The following is a 19,166-nucleotide window of genomic DNA, read 5'->3' as shown; positions in this document are numbered from 1 at the left end:
TGCTCCCAGTGCCACCCACACTGGTTTGAATGTAACTTAGATATTGGGTTTCACTATGTAAAGCGCTTTGAGTCACTAGAGAAAAAGCGCTATATAAATATAATTCACTAATTCACTTCACTACCCCATCGGACCCTCAGTGCGTGGCGCTCCAAACCATAATTGATAGCTGTGGTCTTACACAAATAATACATGAACCCACGCATCGCAACGGTAATACAATAGATCTAGTGCTTGTCAGGGGTGTCACCACCTCCAAAGTTATGATACTTCCATATACTAAAGTAATGTCCGATCATTACCTTATAAAATTTGAAGTTTTGACTAATTGTCAACAAGCTAATAATAATAATAACTGCTATAGCGGCCGCAACATTAATGCTGCCACAACGATGACTCTTGCTGACCTACTGCCTTCGGTAATGGCACCATTCCCAAAGTATGTCAGCTCTATTGATAACCTCACTAACAACTTTGACGATGCCTTGCGCGAAATTATTGATAGTATAGCACCGCTAAAGCAAAAAGGGGCCCCTAAAAGGCGTACCCCATGGTTTACAGAAGAAATTAGAGCTCATAAATTATCATGTAGAAAGCTGGAACGCAAATGGCTTGAAAAAACTTGAGGTTTTCCATCAAGCATGGAGTGATAGTTTAATAAGTTATAAACGCATGCTTACCTTAGCTAAAGCTAAATACTACTCAAATCTCATCCGCCTCAACAAAAATGATCCTAAATTTCTGTTTAGTACAGTAGCATCGCTAACCCAACAAGGGACTCCTCCCAGTAGCTCCACCCATTCGGCAGATGACTTTATGAATTTCTTTAATAAGAAAATTAAACTCATTAGAAAGGAGATTAAAGACAACGCATCCCAGCTACAACTGGGTTCTATTAACACAAATACGACTGTATATACGACGGACACTGCCCTCCAAAATAGTTTCTCTATTTTTGATGAAATAACATTAGAGGAATTATTACAGCGTGTAAGTGGGATAAAACAAACAACATGTTTACTTGACCCACTTCCTGGGAAACTTATCAAGGAACTGTTTGTATTATTAGGTCCATCAGTGTTAAATATTATAAACTTATCACTTTCCTCCGGCACTGTTCCAGTAGCATTCAAAAAAGCGGTTATTCATCCTCTGCTCAAAAGATCTAACCTCGATCCTGACCTCATGGTAATCTACCGACCGGTCTCCCACCTTCCGTTTATTTCCAAAATTCTCGAAAAAATGGTTGCACAGCAGCTAAGTGAACACTTAGTGACTAACAATCTCTGTGAACCTTTTCAATCCGGTTTCAGGGCAAATCACTCTACGGAGACAGCCCTCGCAAAAATGACTAATGATCTATTGCTAACGATGGATGTCATCTATGTTGCTGCTTCTTGATCTTAGCGCCGCTTTCGATACCGTCGATCATAATATTTTATTAGAGCGTATCAAAACACGTATTGGTATGTCAGACTTAGCCTTGTCTTGGTTTAACTCTTATCTTACTGACAGGATGCAGTGCGTCTCCCATAACAATGTGACCTCGGACTATGTCAAGGTAACGTGCGGAGTCCCCCAGGGTTCGGTTCTTGGCCCTGCACTCTTTAGTATTTACATGCTGCCGCTAGGTGACATCATACGCAAATACGGTGTTAGCTTTCACTGTTATGCTGATGACACTCAACTCTACATGCCCCTAAAGCTGACCAACACGCCGGACTGTAGTCAGCTGGAGGCGTGTCTTAATGAAATTAAACAATGGATGTCCGCTAACTTTTTGCAACTCAACGCTAACAAAACGGAAATGCTGATTATCGGTCCTGCTAGACACCGACATCTATTTAATAATACCACCTTAACATTTGACAACCAAACAATTACACAAGGCGACTCGGTAAAGAATCTGAGTATTATCTTCCACCCAACTCTCTCGTTTGAGTCACACATTAAGAGTGTTACTAAAACGGCATTCTTTCATCTCCGCAATATCGCTAAAATTCGTTCCATCTTGTCCACTAGCGACGCTGAGATCATTATTCATGCGTTCGTTACGTCTCGTCTCGATTACTGTAACGTATTATTTTCGGGTCTCCCTATGTCTAGCATTAAAAGATTACAGTTGGTACAAAATGCGGCTGCTAGACTTTTGACAAAAACAAGAAAGTTTGATCATATTACGCCTATGCTGTATATACCTTTATATACATATATACATATATATATACCTATACTGGCTCACCTGCACTGGCTTCCTGCGCACCTAAGATGCGACTTTAAGGTTTTACTACTTACGTATAAAATACTACACGGTTTAGCTCCAGCCTATCTCGCCGATTGTATTGTACCATATGTCCCGACAAGAAATCTGCGTTCAAAGAACTCCGGCTTATTAGTGATTCCCAGAGCCAAAAAAAAAGTCTGCGGGCTATAGAGCGTTTTCTATTCGGGCTCCAGTACTCTGGAATGTTCTAGCAGTAACAGTTAGAGATGCTACCTCAGTAGAAGCATTTAAGTCCCATCTTAAAACTCATTTGTATAATCTAGCTTTTAAATAGACCCCCCTTTTTAGACCAGCTGATCTGCCGTTTCTTTTCTGCTCTCCTCTTCTCCCCTCTCCCTTATGGAGGGGGAGTTGCATAGGTCTGGTGGCCATGGACGAAGTGCTGGCTGTCCAGAGTCGGGACCCAGGGTGGACCACTAGCCTGTGCATTGGTTGGGGACATCTCTGCGCTGCTGACCCGTCTCCGCTCGGAACGGTTTCCTGCTGGCCCCACTATGGACTGGACTCTCGCTGATGTGTTGGATCCACTGTGGACTGGACTTTCACAATATTATGTCAGACCCACTCGACATCCATTGCTTTCGGTCTCCCCTATGCGGTCCTCTCCAAGGTTTCTCATAGTCATTCACCGACGTCCCACTGGGGTGAGTTTTTCCTTGCCCGTATGTGGGCTCTGTACCGAGGATGTCGTTGTGGCTTGTGCAGCCCTTTGAGACACTTGTGATTTAGGGCTATATAAATAAACATTGATTGATTGATTGATTGAATCTTGCACGCCCGGTAGCCCAAGGTAAATCATTGGTGAATATAGAAAAAAGTAAAGGTCCCAGGCAACTTCCCTGTGGAACACCACAATCCAAACTTCTGCTATTAGACAAGCTGCCATTAAGATACACCTGTTGTGATCTTGAGGACAAATAACTCTGTATCCACATTAAAGCAGAAGTATTAAAACCATAACATTGAAGTTTGTCAATTAAAAGAGAGTGGTCAATCACGTCAAAAGGAGCACCGAAATCTAACAGCACAGCTCCAACCAACATAGAATTATCTATAGCATTAAGCCAATCATCGGTCATTTGTATAAGAGCAGTGGACGTAGAGTGGCCCGTTCTATATGCATGTTGACAATCAGTTGCTAGCCCATTTGATTGAAAGTAAGCTTGAATTTGTGCATACACACATTTCTCCAGTATTTTACATAACCCAGGTAGGATGCTTATTGGTGTAGAATTGCCCTCATTGAAAGCCAATTTGGTATCCTTATGTAGAGGAGTAACCTTAGCCACCTTCCATATCTTATGTAGAGGAGTAACCTTAGCCACCTTCCATATCTTTGGACACAGGCCCACTTGTAAACATTTATTACAAATATGACAAACAGGCACTGATATGATACCAGCAGTCATTTTCAGTAACTTACTCTCCAGGTTGTCTACACCAGCTACTTTGTTGTCCGCAAGAGAGTGTAGTAACCTCTCAACCTCACTGACTTCAACCTGATGAAAATTGAATTCACAGTCCTTATTATCCATTATAATATTCCTAATGAGGTCAGCTGATTTGTTGTTATTGGATATATGCATACCATGCCTTAATTGAGATACCTTGTCAACATAATAGTTATTAAAATGATTGGCAATGTCACATGGCTTAGTGAGTACCAACCCATTTGATTCCACAAAAGGTGTACAGACATTGTTCTTTCTACCCATGATTTCATTCAAAACATTCCATAAGTTTTTGCTATCATATCTCACATAATATTCCCTTTTTTTCAGTTTGTTTAACTTTGTGACCTGGTTTCTTAAGGAACAGTACTTATGCCTGTCATCAATTAAACCTGAGTTGACGGAGGCTTTTTTAGCCATGTCTCTTTCAGTCATTAAACTTCTAAGTCCATTATCAATCCATGGGGCAGACTTAGTTTTGACTGAAAACTTCTTCAAAGGGGCATGCTTGTCCACAACAATCATGTACATTAACATAAATAAGTCCAGTGCAGCCTCAGGGTCTTCCTCACTGCACACCTCGTTCCAATTTAAACAGGATATTTCATCAATAAAACATTCTTCATCAAATCTCTTATAAGACCTTGTAAAAATAATTTTCGCTTTCGGTTTAGGAACCCTTGTCTTTCTAGTGACTGCTATTATATTGTGGTCAGTAAAACCTACAGGAACCGAGACTGCTTTGGAGCATTGGTCCGGAACATTTGTATAAATATGATCAATGCATGTAGCTATAATAATACCATCACTATTACTACCTATTCTCGTGGGAGGGGCAACAATTTGGGACAGATTGCAAGCATTTAAAATGGATAGTAACTTATTTTTGTTTGTACACCCCTGTCCCAGCCAGTCAACATTCATATCACCCAGTAAATAGATGTCTCTATTCTCATCTGATATCCTGTCAAACATCTCACATAACTCCTTCAGATACCGAGCATCAGCACTAGGAGGCCTATAGAAACAGCATACTAGAATTGGTTTCAAATACCTGCACACAAATAGCTTCAATGCTCTCCCTCATCAAATCATTACGCACATTGATAGATAAATGATTTTGAACATAAATAGCCACCCCACCCCCAAACCTGTTCCTATCTTTCCTAAAAATTGAGAACCCCTCAATGGCTACATTTGAATCAGAAAAGGAATCATCAAGGTGGGTCTCAGAAATGGCAAAGATATTAATAAAATGGTATCTGATAATACACTCTACTTCCTGATACTTATTACGCAGGCTGCATACATTCGCGTGAGCTAACACCAGGCCCCTATGAAGGCCCAGCTTAGTGCAGGACATAACAGTACTAGAAGTAGTCATGACACAGGCCAAACCAAGATACTAAAAACACCCACGAATCCCCATTCTAAAAAAGCTAGGTGGTAACCTTTAGGTCCCGATACAGCGGTCTATTTATGTACAGCCTATCCACTGTTAGTGCCACTCTCTTTGTTTCTTTCTCCTATCGTTGATCTCAGCCGGAAAGTGGTCATTTAACGAGAGAGAGGTCCCTTTCAGCTCCTTTCCTCGGCTTTTCACCAACTCTTTGTGCTTAAAATGCTCAAAACGAGCTATTATGGGACGGACTTTATTGTCCACAGGTCTGCCCATTCTGTGCACTCTGGAGAAAGTTATGTCTCTTACCACCTCCGGGGAGAGCTTGAGCTTATCCGACATGAACTCTCTTACAGTTTTTTCCGGATCGGCGTTGCCCTCTCGGATCCCAGAGAAAATGAGATTGTCTTTCATGTCCCTGCACTGTATATCCAACAGCGTGTCTTTAATGCGCCTATAGTCCGCGGTAAGAAAGTCAGTAGATCTCTGCATGTCAGTCATCGCACCTCTCAGAAAGACATGATCCTTTCTTAGATCCTCAATCTCCTTCTGACTGAATTCCAGGCTACTTCTCAAGTCACGGATGTCCTGCTGTAGTGCATCCAGAATATCCAGCTTGCTCAATCTCGTGTTGATCGATTCCAATACGGATGCGTCCCCCTCCATGCTACCACCCGGCTCACCTCCGCTATCGGTCGAGCCACGCTGGGATCGGTGTCTCGTGGCGGGTTATTTGACTTTACACGCAGCCCCACCAGACACCTCCTTCTTGTCACTCTTTTTGTTGGTCATCTCAACTTTGACTGTCCAAAAACCCGGTATTCAAACGTGCGATCGTTAAAATGCCAAGCTCAAGGCGAGCTGGAGGTTAGCGACTGGCTAGCTAGCCACCTGGCTAAAAACAAACCAGGCTAGCTAGCGGTCGGTGAAGTTTTTAAACAAACAAGGACACCTTGATCACTTTAGAATTGTCCATAAAGTGTCCATAAAAGTATCCAGAATAGGTATCAAAAATAAAATATGGTATATTTGCGACCTAAAATTGGATAAAAACGCCAATTTCTGCTCGCGGCAATGGAGAAGTTGACTTCAGACGTCACGTCACGTCAGTTCAACTTGTCAATCAATATTACTTCTTTATTCCTGTGAATAAGCATTAGTTTGGATATCTGCATAGGCTGTGTGGCACAGTTACATGCTGTGTTACATGCTGTGTTACAGGCTGTGTTACATGTTGTGTTACATGTTGTGTTACATGCTGTGTTACATGTTGTGTTACATGCTGTGTTACATGTTGTGTTACATGTTGTGTTACATGCTGTGTTACATGTTGTGTTACATGTTGTGTTACATGCTGTGTTACATGCTGTGTTACATGCTGTGTTACATGTTGTGTTACATGTTGTGTTACATGCTGTGTTACAGGCTGTGTTACATGTTGTGTTACATGTTGTGTTACATGCTGTGTTACATGCTGTGTTACATGTTGTGTTACATGCTGTGTTACATGTTGTGTTACATGCTGTGTTACATGCTGTGTTACAGGCTGTGTTACATGTTGTGTTACATGTTGTGTTACATGCTGTGTTACATGCTGTGTTACATGTTGTGTTACATGCTGTGTTACATGTTGTGTTACATGTTGTGTTACATGTTGTGTTACATGCTGTGTTACATGCTGTGTTACATGTTGTGTTACATGTTGTGTTACATGCTGTGTTACATGCTGTGTTACATGTTGTGTTACATGCTGTGTTACATGTTGTGTTACATGCTGTGTTACATGCTGTGTTACAGGCTGTGTTACATGTTGTGTTACATGTTGTGTTACATGCTGTGTTACATGCTGTGTTACATGTTGTGTTACATGCTGTGTTACATGTTGTGTTACATGTTGTGTTACATGTTGTGTTACATGCTGTGTTACATGCTGTGTTCCATGGTGTGTTCCATGGTGTGTTCCATTGTGTGTTCCATTGTGTGTTCCACGGTGTGTTCCAAGCTGTGTTCCATGGTGTGTTCCAAAGTGTGTTACATGTTGTGTTCCACACATTTGACTTGTTTTGGTAGAACCTAAAGTGAGAGGAATATGGTTTGATGACCTGGGACTTGTTGGTGCGGTGTGATCAATATCCTGGGTGTGTAAATGACATTCAGTGCAACGATTACCTCCAGGATTTGTTTGTGGTTGTTGCAAAGTAACATGCTCCTGTGCACATTCACACCATTTGTGGACTGTCTAGTGGTACTTTTAGTTGGTGAATGAGGAGATTGTAATCACATCTGTCATGTAAATGCTGTGTCACCTTTGTACTTCACATCTGCCTTCAAATACAACTTTGGAGTAAATATGTCAATTGATGTGTTGCTAGTACAAAAGTGTGATACCACGGATTTTCTTTCCGATCCGATACATAGTCAAATTCAGGCTGGTATCAATGATACTGTAGCGGCTACTTTTGCATTCAAAAAAGTTTCGAAAAAATACAAATAAAGTAATGCAGAGTAGTCTTGAGGAGGAGGTGTTTGACTCACTACATTCCTTAGAAGCACTCGCGGAGATATTTCTACATTCCAAATGATCATCATTTATTTTCACAAACAAAAAATATTCTCCGTGGTTGACTTTCAACATAATCAAAATAACTTATTTAGCGTGGCTTCAAAATAACTAGTTTAGGGTGGCTTCAAACTAACTAGTTTAGGGTGGCTTGTTTAGTGGTAAACAAAGTGTTCCACTCCTCACTCCTTCAACATGATAGACAGACAAAAGCTGTCCTGTCTTCTTCATTCTAGGAGGAGGAAGTGGCTCACCAGGAGGAGGAAGTGGCTCACCAGGAGGAGGAAGTGGCTCACCAGGAGGAGGAAGTGGCTCACCAGGAGGAGGAAGTGGCTCACCAGGAGGAGGAAGTGGCTCACCAGGAGGAGGAAGTGGCTCACCAGGAGGAGGAAGTGGCTCACCAGGAGGAGGAAGTGGCTCACCAGGAGGAGGAAGTGGCTCACCAGGAGGAGGAAGTGGCTCACCAGGAGGAGCGTGAGCAGCTGAAAACAATCAGTCAATCACAATGAAATCCAAAACATCCAATAATTCATTAACATCATTCTTGACATTATTCGATTTCATTGTCAAACAATTAATAAATAAATAATATAGATAGGCTCCAACATGGCTCCAACATCCCGGCCCCTAATTGTGTGCTTTAGCAAAACAATTACATAAATAATAATATTCACAGGAGCCATAATAGAACAATATAATCCAAACAATTATGTTCTTCAAATTCAAAATTAATTAAGTTACTTGAGTTATTAGTCAAGTCTCATCAAAGTCCATAGTCATATCTGAAGCGGTCATCGAGTCTGGAGAACCGAAGCCCCCCTCAGTCCATCAAGCTGCTTCCATTAGCAGGCAGAGTTCATCTATTGGTCGTTGAACCGTGTTGGTCTTGGTTTTAACCAAAACACTTCTCACAAAGCCTTTGGCATCTGGAAATGTCTTTACTTGTTCCATGGTCTTAGGTCCATGGCCTTGTTATGTGTTTCCTTGTTCCATGGTCTTGTTATATATTTCCTTATTCCATGGTCTTGTTATATGTTTCCTTGTTCCATGGTCCATGGTCTTGTCCTTGGTGGAGTCCGTGATTTTTCTTTATCTTCGTAATGGTCTTTTATGGAAGAAGAAGAGGAGGAATGCCGATGTTTTTCTTTCTTCCTGAACTTCTTAAACTGCCTCTGAATCTTCCTGGGACACCACACAAATGTATCCTTTGGTTCAAAGTGAAGGTAGGCGTAGCGCACCAACTCCTGGCGTTGTTGTTTATCCAGAATCGCAAACAGGAAGTAGTCAAGTACGCTGTGTTTAACACTGGTGAGGTTTTTCTTGACCAGAGTCTCCTCGAGGAAGAAGCGAACGAGCGGTGCCTGATAGTACTCAAATCCTAGCTCGCCCAGACTCTTTAAGATGCGAGTGATGCGCAGGTTGTTGTGCATGTTCTGCTCAAGGTTCCTGAAGCGCTCTTTCCAGTTGTCTGCTCGTGTCACTTCACCCGTCTCTTTTTTAACTAGGCGGACGCCGTAGAAGCCCAACATGAGTTCATAGGACTCCACTAGCCTCTTTTTTGCATCATCATTACCCTTAAAGGCCTCAATTTCCTTCTTGGTGAGTTCAGAAGCCATGTAGTTTACCCCTGGTTCTCGGAGTGGAAACAGCCACTGAATGTATGAGTGAACTCTCTCTAGCTTCTTGTAGTCATTCTTCCATTCTTTGAGGAACGATTCAATGTAGACATTATCAGGTGAAGAGGGGAATTTATTGAGGTAAAACTGCAAATTGTTCATTTTGTCCTCTGAGGACTCTTCATCTGCAAGATTAGAGTATCTTCTTCTGTAGTTCTGCATGTCCTTTGCTGCCCTCATGTTTCTGGGCGTGTGATGCCACGATTCTGAAGTCCAACCAGATTTATTTTTGTCTCGACTAGATCGACGATGTTGACCATCTGCGGCCTGGTCCTCTCCATCACTCTCTGTGTCCCAGGTCGAGTGGTAAGCACACACACAGTCGTCGTCCATGATTGCCGTCTTAACTCTGACTGGCACGATTGCAGGTGCACAGTCTTTCTCGGCCCCGGTTGCATCACCGGCTGAAACAGGAGCAATGCTTATAGGGGTTTCTTCTGTCTCAGCAGTGGACTTTGCTTGATTTTCCTGCCTTGGGCCTTTTTCACTTGGAATATGAAGTACAGTAGGATGTTTCATTTTGCAAACATGACACATTAATCTTCTTTTACCATTTTTGCTTAAATGACCTTTTAGTAGGCAACCAAAACAATATCCTTGCCTTCTTAAAAAATCAACCTTGTTGTCATGTGACTGTGTTTTGAATTGTGAGCAGTCAATCAGAGCATGTTTGCCATGACAATATCCACATGAAGGGATGATACCACTGGGTGTGGTTTGAGCAGGTTGTTGTGGAACAGAGGATTGTTTTACAGTGCATCCTGCTGGCTCTGTATTCACAGCTACTGAAGTAGCACAGCTGCTGTGTCTTTGGCTGATTGGTTTTAATTCACTTTTGCTTCTTGGAAGAGGCCTTTTCATTGTTATTTGGTCCTGAATGTCTCCAAACAACGGATCCAAAAGCATCTTGGCATGCTTTTCCACAAAATCCACAAAGTTGTTCGATCTGATTCGCCTGCCGGTTCTCTGTTGTGTCTCATAAGCTGTGCTTCGCCACCTTTCTCTGAGTTTGTAGGGTAGTTTAGATGTAATTAGCCTTAAGTTCGATGGGATATCAAGTTCCTCCAAATACTGTAAATCTTGCATTACATTACAGCATCCTCTCAAATACAGTGCATATGCATGCAGCATTTTCCCATCCTCAGCTTTAATCGCTGTCCAATTCAAGGCTTTTTCCAAGTAAGCTCCCGAAATCTTCATCTCATTTCCAAAGTGTTCTTTTAAGAGGCGCGTTGCTTCATTATAGCCCCTACTGGCTTCCATGTGCAAACAGCTGCGAACCAAGTCTCTTGGCAAACCACAGGTAAACTGCTCAAGGTAGTAGAGTCGGGTCTTGATCATTATCAGTCTTGTCTTCAATCAAGTGTTCAACTGCATGGATAAAAGACTGATATGCCAGTGGGTTACCGTCAAACACAGAAACCTCTCTTGCTGGTAGTAGAGACAGTTTTTGCTGTGAGACAATGAGTTTTGCAATGTCACTTTGTCTTTGAATAATCCTATCCAAGTTATCATGAGCAGCATTGATAACCACATTATCTTGTGCAGAGTGATTTATTGGTTGAGTCTGATTTACACTTTGGGTCTTGTGTTTTTCAGTTGTGTTTTTGTCTTGAGGTTTATTTAGATCTTCTGATGTGTTGGTGTTCCTTTTAAGTAGAGGTCTGTGGAGACTTAAGATGGTTTGGTGAAGTGGGGTCTTGGGTACTGCACCAAACTCTATAAAGTCCACATTGCTCTCCATAGTTTCTGTATGATGGTGAGAGTCATAATACTCAGTCATGCCATCACCCGGAGGTTCCTGAGCCACATCATGGCTTCCATGAATGAAATCACTTTGAAGGATTTGTATTTTAGCAGTTGATGCTGCGAGGTCTGCTTCCAACTCCATTTGCTCCATCTTTGCTTTAAGCTTTGTTTCCTCCAGTTGCAAGGTGTGTTTTTCCTTCAGTGCAGCAGCTCGAGTCATTGTGGCAGCTTGTTCCGCTTTGGCAATTATTAATTCTGAGGAACATCTGGAGGCTTTTGATCCAGTGGCAGACTTTGATTGGTGAGATACATTTGATGTGCTGTCCAGTCGTCCAACTTTTGATTGTGCAATTTCTCTTTTCCATGTTTCAACATCTTTCATAAAATAATTCAAATGTATTATTGTGGGTTCATACCAGTCATAATAATCATTTTCCTTTTCCTCTTCTGATAAGAATTCTTGCACAAAGTTGTGAGCATTTTTAAATTCATCCACAGCTCCTTGAAATACTTCAAATGCATCTTTGACTTTATCAGCATTTCTAACATCAGTCATCAAAGTCTTTATTTCATTTAGCCTCCTCGTGCACGCGCAGTCTGCCTCTGCGCGAAGCAATGCGCGTTCTCAGCATGTCCTCGTGCTCAGCTGCCCTCTCAGGTGTGCCATGACATCATTCCAGGTAATCACACAGCTCCATTTAATGTCCACTTATTTCATTCTTAAATGTCCTTCCAACATCCTTTTTTATTGCATTTCACATCCACAATCTGTTCAATGATTCCATGCAGCGCAGCGGCGCGTTCATTCATTCATTCATGACGTCATCATGGCTGCTTTTACTCACGGCCCGCCGCCTGCTGGCTGTCATCGGTGCAGCGCGATCTTGAGTTGGTCCTTCTTCGGGTCTTCAGTGGAGTTTGTTTACTTGTAACGACTACTCTTGCTTTCCAAAAAGTTTGAAAAAATACAAATAAAGTAATGCAGAGTAGTCTTGAGGAGGAGGTGTTTGACTCACTACATTCCTTAGAAGCACTCGCGGAGATATTTCTACATTCCAAATGATCATCATTTATTTTCACAAACAAAAAATATTCTCCGTGGTTGACTTTCAACATAATCAAAATAACTTATTTAGCCTGGCTTCAAACTAACTAGTTTAGGGTGGCTTCAAACTAACTAGTTTAGGGTGACTTGTTTAGTGGTAAACAAAGTGTTCCACTCCTCACTCCTTCAACATGATAGACAGACAAAAGCTGTCCTGTCTTCTTCATTCTAGGAGGAGGAAGTGGCTCACCAGTAGGAGGAAGTGGCTCACCAGTAGGAGGAAGTGGCTCACCAGTAGGAGGAAGTGGCTCACCAGTAGGAGGAAGTGGCTCACCAGGAGGAGGAAGTGGCTCACCAGTTGGAGGAAGTGGCTCACCAGTAGGAGGAAGTGGCTCACCAGGAGGAGGAAGTGGCTCACCAGGAGGAGGAAGTGGCTCACCAGTAGGAGGAAGTGGCTCACCAGGAGGAGGAAGTGGCTCACCAGTAGGAGGAAGTGGCTCACCAGGAGGAGGAAGTGGCTCACCAGGAGGAGGAAGTGGCTCACCAGTAGGAGGAAGTGGCTCACCAGGAGGAGGAAGTGGCTCTCCAGTTGGAGGAAGTGGCTCACCAGTAGGAGGAAGTGGCTCACCAGGAGGAGGAAGTGGCTCACCAGGAGGAGGAAGTGGCTCACCAGTAGGAGGAAGTGGCTCACCAGTAGGAGGAAGTGGCTCACCAGTTGGAGGAAGTGGCTCACCAGTAGGAGGAAGTGGCTCACCAGTAGGAGGAAGTGGCTCACCAGTTGGAGGAAGTGGCTCACCAGTAGGAGGAAGTGGCTCACCAGTAGGAGGAAGTGGCTCACCAGGAGGAGGAAGTGGCTCACCAGGAGGAGGAAGTGGCTCACCAGTAGGAGGAAGTGGCTCACCAGTAGGAGGAAGTGGCTCACCAGGAGGAGGAAGTGGCTCACCAGGAGGAGGAAGTAGCTTACCAGGAGGAGGAAGTGGCTCACCAGTAGGAGGAAGTGGCTCACCAGGAGGAGCGTGAAAACAATCAGTCAATCACAATGAAATCTAAAACATCCAATAATTCATTAACATCATTCTTGACATTTGATTTCATTGTCAAACAATGAATAAATAAATACTATAGATAGGCTCCAACTGGCTCCAACAGATACTGATCTGATACTTTGTGCAAATATAATATATATAAACAATATAAAATGACTGGGCAAAATAAATGACGTCATTCTGCACTGAGTGTGTTATCTTCTTCATATTATAAAGCAGAGGATAAATTCACCACACCTATTGTGTGTGTGTGTGTGTGTGTGTGTGTGTGTGTGTGTGTGTGTGTGTGTGTGTGTGTGTGTGTGTGTGTGTGTGTGTGTGTGTGTGTGTGTGTGTGTGTGTGACTATTGTTGGGACTTTAACTTAACTTAACTTAACCATGTATGTGGTGTCTCCAACTAGTCTTCCATAAAAGGATACTACAGTACACATTTTAATTGTCAGTCATCTTCTCAAACAGTTTGCAATTGCTATGTATAATTTAATGACAGCTGGATTAGGAATGATTTAGAAACTTGACTATGTGAGATTATTGTCATAAACTTGACTTTGACCCCGCTAATAATTGGCAACAAGTGTGTGTATCTTTCAACCTTCTGGATGATTGTCACGTGCGTGTTCACCTCCGTTTGCAGCAAAGATAGTAACATTTTAGCAGGCGAGGCATGTTTTAAAGCAGAGCTTCCATGTTTAAAGCGTCACCTTAATTCCTCTCCATGCTGTTTATGCTTGTATGCGCAGCTGTGTGGGCGTGCTGACATCATCATCCTTGGCTCTGCACGTCATTGCCACGCGGCAGCATGCGGCTAAAACAAAATTACAAGTATTTTGCAAAAGCAGTATAGTATCGTTTTGAATTGATTAGTACTGCGGTACTTTATTAGTACTGCGGTACTTTATTAGTACTGCGGTTCCTTATTAGTACTGCGGTACTTTATTAGTACTGCGGTTCCTTCTTAGTACTGCTGTACTTTATTAGTACTGCGGTTCCTTATTAGTACTGCGGTACTTTATTAGTACTGTGGTTCCTTATTAGTACTGCGGTACTTTATTAGTACTGCGGTTCCTTATTAGTACTGCGGTACTTTATTAGTACTGCGGTTCCTTATTAGTACTGCGGTACTTTATTAGTACTGCGGTTCCTTCTTAGTACTGCGGTACTTTATTAGTACTGCGGTTCCTTATTAGTACTGCGGTACTTTATTAGTACTGCGGTACTTTATTAGTACTGCGGTTCCTTCTTAGTAGCGGTACTTTATTAGTACTGCGGTTCCTTATTAGTACTGCGGTACTTTATTAGTACTGCGGTTCCTTATTAGTACTGCGGTTCCTTCTTAGTAGCGGTACACTGCACAACCCTGCTGTGTATTTTTTTCTTCTTCCACCAACCACTTACTTTATTAGTACTGCGGTTCCTTATTAGTACTGCGGTACTTTATTAGTACTGCGGTACTTTATTAGTACTGCGGTTCCTTCTTAGTAGCGGTACTTTATTAGTACTGCGGTTCCTTATTAGTACTGCGGTACTTTATTAGTACTGCGGTTCCTTATTAGTACTGCGGTTCCTTCTTAGTAGCGGTACACTGCACAACCCTGCTGTGTATTTTTTTCTTCTTCCACCAACCACTTTTTATTTCGACAAGATGTGAATGATTTCATGACTTTACATTGTGTTCCTGTTCATGTTACACATTATCTGATGTAACCAAAGTATCAAAAGAATCAATATTTAGATTTTTAGAAACGATATTAGAACATCAAAATGTGGTATCGCTAGTTGCTAGGTTTGAACAGGACATCAGCCAGAAGCGCTGCAGGCAGGAAGCAGAAGTAGGTCTGATCTACCTGAGAGGACGACAATGATGACATTTCAACAATAAAGAGTTGATATCATGTGACATGTTGCTGTTATTTGTCACAAAAAAACAGGTTTTGATGATGCACACGTTTGATCGCTGCTCAGAGACAAATCTGATTGGCCAAAATGTGCATGCAAATTGCCAGCATTGGACTGAATTGCAATGTGTGAGCATCGTTCTCAGGGGTGAGTTTGAATGTGCGTGAACTGGAGCGACTGAAATAGAAAGAATGCTTTCAAAGTAGTCTGATATATTTCTTTGTTCAGTGGCTACACCAAAAAACAACTAGAAAGGGAATACAATGATTGTTGCCTTCAGTGCAGTTAGAGATGTTCATGATGTATTTCCTTTCACTTTTAAAAGTGATGCAACAATTGTAGATGAGTCTTCCGAGTGCAGCAGAAATGCAGGTGAAGAAAGAAAAAGCCCACTGGAATCAAAAAGCACTTGTCCCATTCAAGTCTGAGGAAGAACAATAATTTGCCAGTATTCATTGGCAGAACAGTGCACACACACACAAAAATAGATTTTTGGCATATTAATACAGTGAATAAATGCAAAAGAAATAAACAAAAACTTGCTATCATTTCCATGTCAAATGCTCTAGCTCAGTTGTGTTGAAGACACCAAGCAGCCAGTCATTTGTTCAAAAAGCAAACAAAAGCATTAGATTGTAAAGTACAGAAATAGTGAGAAGATCTGCAATGACACAAGTGAGTCAACTTTACATGCAAGACAACAAGTGACTCCATATTTCTTCCAGAAAGTGCTTCCACTAAGAAGCCGCTTGATAAGGTCTGACATCGTCAGTGGGATCCTCCATCTGTGTGGAGGAGAGCAGAAAGATCCACGCTCACATCGTCTTCCTCCTCATCAGATCTGAAGAAGTATCGTCCTCGGCCATGTGGGCTGCTTGAAGGGAACACAACACAAATCATCTTCATCAAATCCATGTCAAAAAGGAAAAGAGGTACACAAAAAGGCATGCAATGTGCTAGCAGACACGATATCATGCGGACTTGACTTTTCTCACTCGTGCATTCAAACTCATTTGTAGTTAGAGATTATGATCACACCACGCGGATACTTTAGGTTGGGTAATATCAGGCAAGAACCTACTGCACGATACAAGTACTACATCATCTGCACGATACAAGTACTTCATCATCTGCACGATACAAGTACTACATCATCTGCACGATACAAGTACTACATCATCTGCACGATACAAGTACTACATCATCTGCACGATACAAGTACTTCATCATCTGCACGATACAAGTACTACATCATCTGCACGATACAAGTAGTTCATCATCTACACGATACAAGTACTTCATCATCTGCACGATACAAGTACTTCATCATCTGCACGATACAAGTACTACATCATCTGCACGATACAAGTACTTCATCATCTGCACGATACAAGTACTACATCATCTGCACGATACAAGTACTTCATCATCTGCCCGATACAAGTACTACATCATCTGCACGATACAAGTACTTCATCATCTGCACGATACAAGTACTTCATCATCTGCACGATACAAGTACTTCATCATCTGCACGATACAAGTACTTCATCATCTGCACGATACAAGTACTTCATCATCTGCACGATACAAGTACTTCATCATCTGCACGATACAAGTACTTCATCATCTGCACGATACAAGTACTTCATCATCTGCACGATACAAGTACTTCATCATCTGCACGATACAAGTAGTTCATCATCAACGGTCTTCTTCTCCTCCGTGTCCCTCCCTCTCTGAGGCACATGGTCTCCCTCTTCTACTGGGTTAAGCAGCTTTTTCAAAAAGGAGGATCTGGTCACACGTAGGAAATGGTGGAGGCACCAGAGCTTGGTTCTGTTTCAAAATCTGATGATGAAGATTTCTGCCTCTTTTTAGACTTCTTCGACCTCCTCTTAGAGCTACGCCACTGAGCAAAGTCATCACTTAAACTCTCAGACTGGGAATTTGGATTTGTCCTCATTTTCTTGCTTTTGCTGCGGTGACTACTACAGCTGCTGGTACTGCCAGGTCCTATGCAGCTTTCTTGCCTTTGCTGCGGTGACTACTACAGCTGCTGGTACTGCCAGGTCCTATGCAGCTTTCTTGCCTTTGCTGCGGTGACTACTATAGCTGCTGGTACTGCCAGGTCCTATGCAGCTTTCTTGCCCTTGTGCGGTGACTACTACAGCTGCTGGTACTGCCAGGTCCTATGCAGCTTTCTTGCCTTTGCTGCGGTGACTACTACAGCTGCTGGTACTGCCAGGTCCTATGCAGCTTTCTTGCCTTTGCTGCGGTTACTACTACAGCTGCTGGTACTGCCAGGTCCTATGCAGCTTTCTTGCCCTTGTGCGGTGACTACTACAGCTGCTGGTACTGCCAGGTCCTATGCAGCTTTCTTGCCTTTGCTGCGGTGACTACTACAGCTGCTGGTACTGCCAGGTCCTATGCAGCTTTCTTGCCTTTGCTGCGGTGACTACTACAGCTGCTGGTACTGCCAGGTCCTATGCAGCTTTCTTGCCTTTGCCCTTGTGCGGTGACTACTACAGCTGCTGGTACTGCCAGGTCCTATGCAGCTTTCTTGCCTTTGCCCTTGTGCGGTGACTACTACAGCTGCTGGTACTGCCAGGTCCTATGCAGCTTTCTTGCCTTTGCTGCGGTGACTACTATAGCTGCTGGTACTGCCAGGTCCTATGCAGCTTTCTTGCCCTTGTGCGGTGACTACTACAGCTGCTGGTACTGCCAGGTCCTATGCAGCTTTCTTGCCTTTGCCCTTGTGCGGTGACTACTACAGCTGCTGGTACTGCCAGGTCCTATGCCGCTTTCTTGCCTTTGCTGCGGTGACTACTACAGCTGCTGGTACTGCCAGGTCCTATGCAGCTTTCTTGCCTTTGCTGCGGTGACTACTACAGCTGCTGGTACTGCCAGGTCCTATGCAGCTTTCTTGCCTTTGCTGCGGTGACTACTACAGCTGCTGGTACTGCCAGGTCCTATGCAGCTTTCTTGCCCTTGTGCGGTGACTACTACAGCTGCTGGTACTGCCAGGTCCTATGCAGCTTTCTTGCCTTTGCTGCGGTGACTACTACAGCTGCTGGTACTGCCAGGTCCTATGCAGCTTTCTTGCCTTTGCTGCGGTGACTACTACAGCTGCTGGTACTGCCAGGTCCTATGCAGCTTTCTTGCCTTTGCCCTTGTGCGGTGACTACTACAGCTGCTGGTACTGCCAGGTCCTATGCAGCTCAGAGCATCCAAGATGACTAGCAGTTGGTGTTTCTACAGGATGTTGGATATTCTCAACTTTGTCTGCATTTCCCCTGAATTTGACCTCCTCCCCCTCAGAGTCCACTCAGCTCCTGCGCTAATTGGTGTGATACTCAACATAGCTTTTTCCAGGTCTGGTTGGAGGTATTTCCGACGACTGACTGGTTTGATATGCAGGTCTTCAGTGAGATGGTTATCTGCTTCCAGTGGGCGTGGCATGGAAATACTTTGGCCAGTGGCTGACTGTCTGTCAGTAGTTCTGCTATCATCCATGTCAAGATCAGAGGGCATCTACATATCTTGGCTTACACTACCGGGACTTTGACCCCCACACACTTTTTGACAACTCGGGCTCATAAAGAACATTGTGCTTTGACGATGTCCAAGGGACTTTTCTACATACAAGCCAAAGTAGACCTTCTGGGCTCAACTCCAGACTGTTTTGTTGGAATGAATGAAATGCTTGCTTGTCAGTCAAAGTCCTCCCAATGGCTTTCCTACCTTCTGAGTGCACCTGGCAAATAACCAATTGTCTCTCATCAGCTGCAGAGGATTTTCTCCCAAATCTCATTGAGGAGGTAAATAAACATTGATTGATTGATTGAGGTATCATCCTGAATTTCCATGTTTTGGGGTTTACACTTTTGGAAAGACGGTGTATCCTTGGGCTCTGCGTTTACTTTCAAGACACCGAAGAGGGCATCACCTTTAGAATCCAGGTGGGAGTCTTTTCTGTAGGTGAGGAAACTCATTCCAGATACTGGCCAGCTTGTCTTTACATATTTCTTTGCCTTTTTCCATTGATTGGACTCTGAA

General features: G+C 43.1%; 2 protein-coding genes across 2 annotated transcripts in view; both read right to left on the bottom strand.

Moving 5' to 3' along the window:
* Positions 1 to 8,722: 8,722 nt before the first annotated feature.
* On the bottom strand, positions 8,723 to 9,703 carry LOC133659097 (opioid growth factor receptor-like). Its single transcript, XM_062061833.1, has one exon. It carries the CDS (start codon positions 9,701 to 9,703, stop codon positions 8,723 to 8,725), a length of 981 nt encoding a protein of 326 aa, XP_061917817.1.
* A 5,123-nt stretch (positions 9,704 to 14,826) lies between these two features.
* Positions 14,827 to 19,166, bottom strand: part of LOC133659096 (unconventional myosin-XVIIIa-like) — a 169,335-nt gene continuing 164,995 nt past the window's right edge. Inside the window, exon 30 of the mRNA XM_062061832.1 lies at positions 14,827 to 15,981. Within this exon, the coding sequence (XP_061917816.1) occupies positions 15,876 to 15,981 (106 nt within the window). The 3' untranslated portion in view covers positions 14,827 to 15,875. The remainder of the gene's footprint in view (positions 15,982 to 19,166) is intronic.

The sequence above is a fragment of the Entelurus aequoreus genome, linkage group LG10 (genome assembly GCF_033978785.1).
Source record: "Entelurus aequoreus isolate RoL-2023_Sb linkage group LG10, RoL_Eaeq_v1.1, whole genome shotgun sequence".
Classification (NCBI taxonomy): Eukaryota; Metazoa; Chordata; class Actinopteri; order Syngnathiformes; family Syngnathidae; genus Entelurus; species Entelurus aequoreus.
Note: the sequence above shows the minus strand (reverse complement) of the source record. Positions and strands in the feature narration are given on the sequence as shown.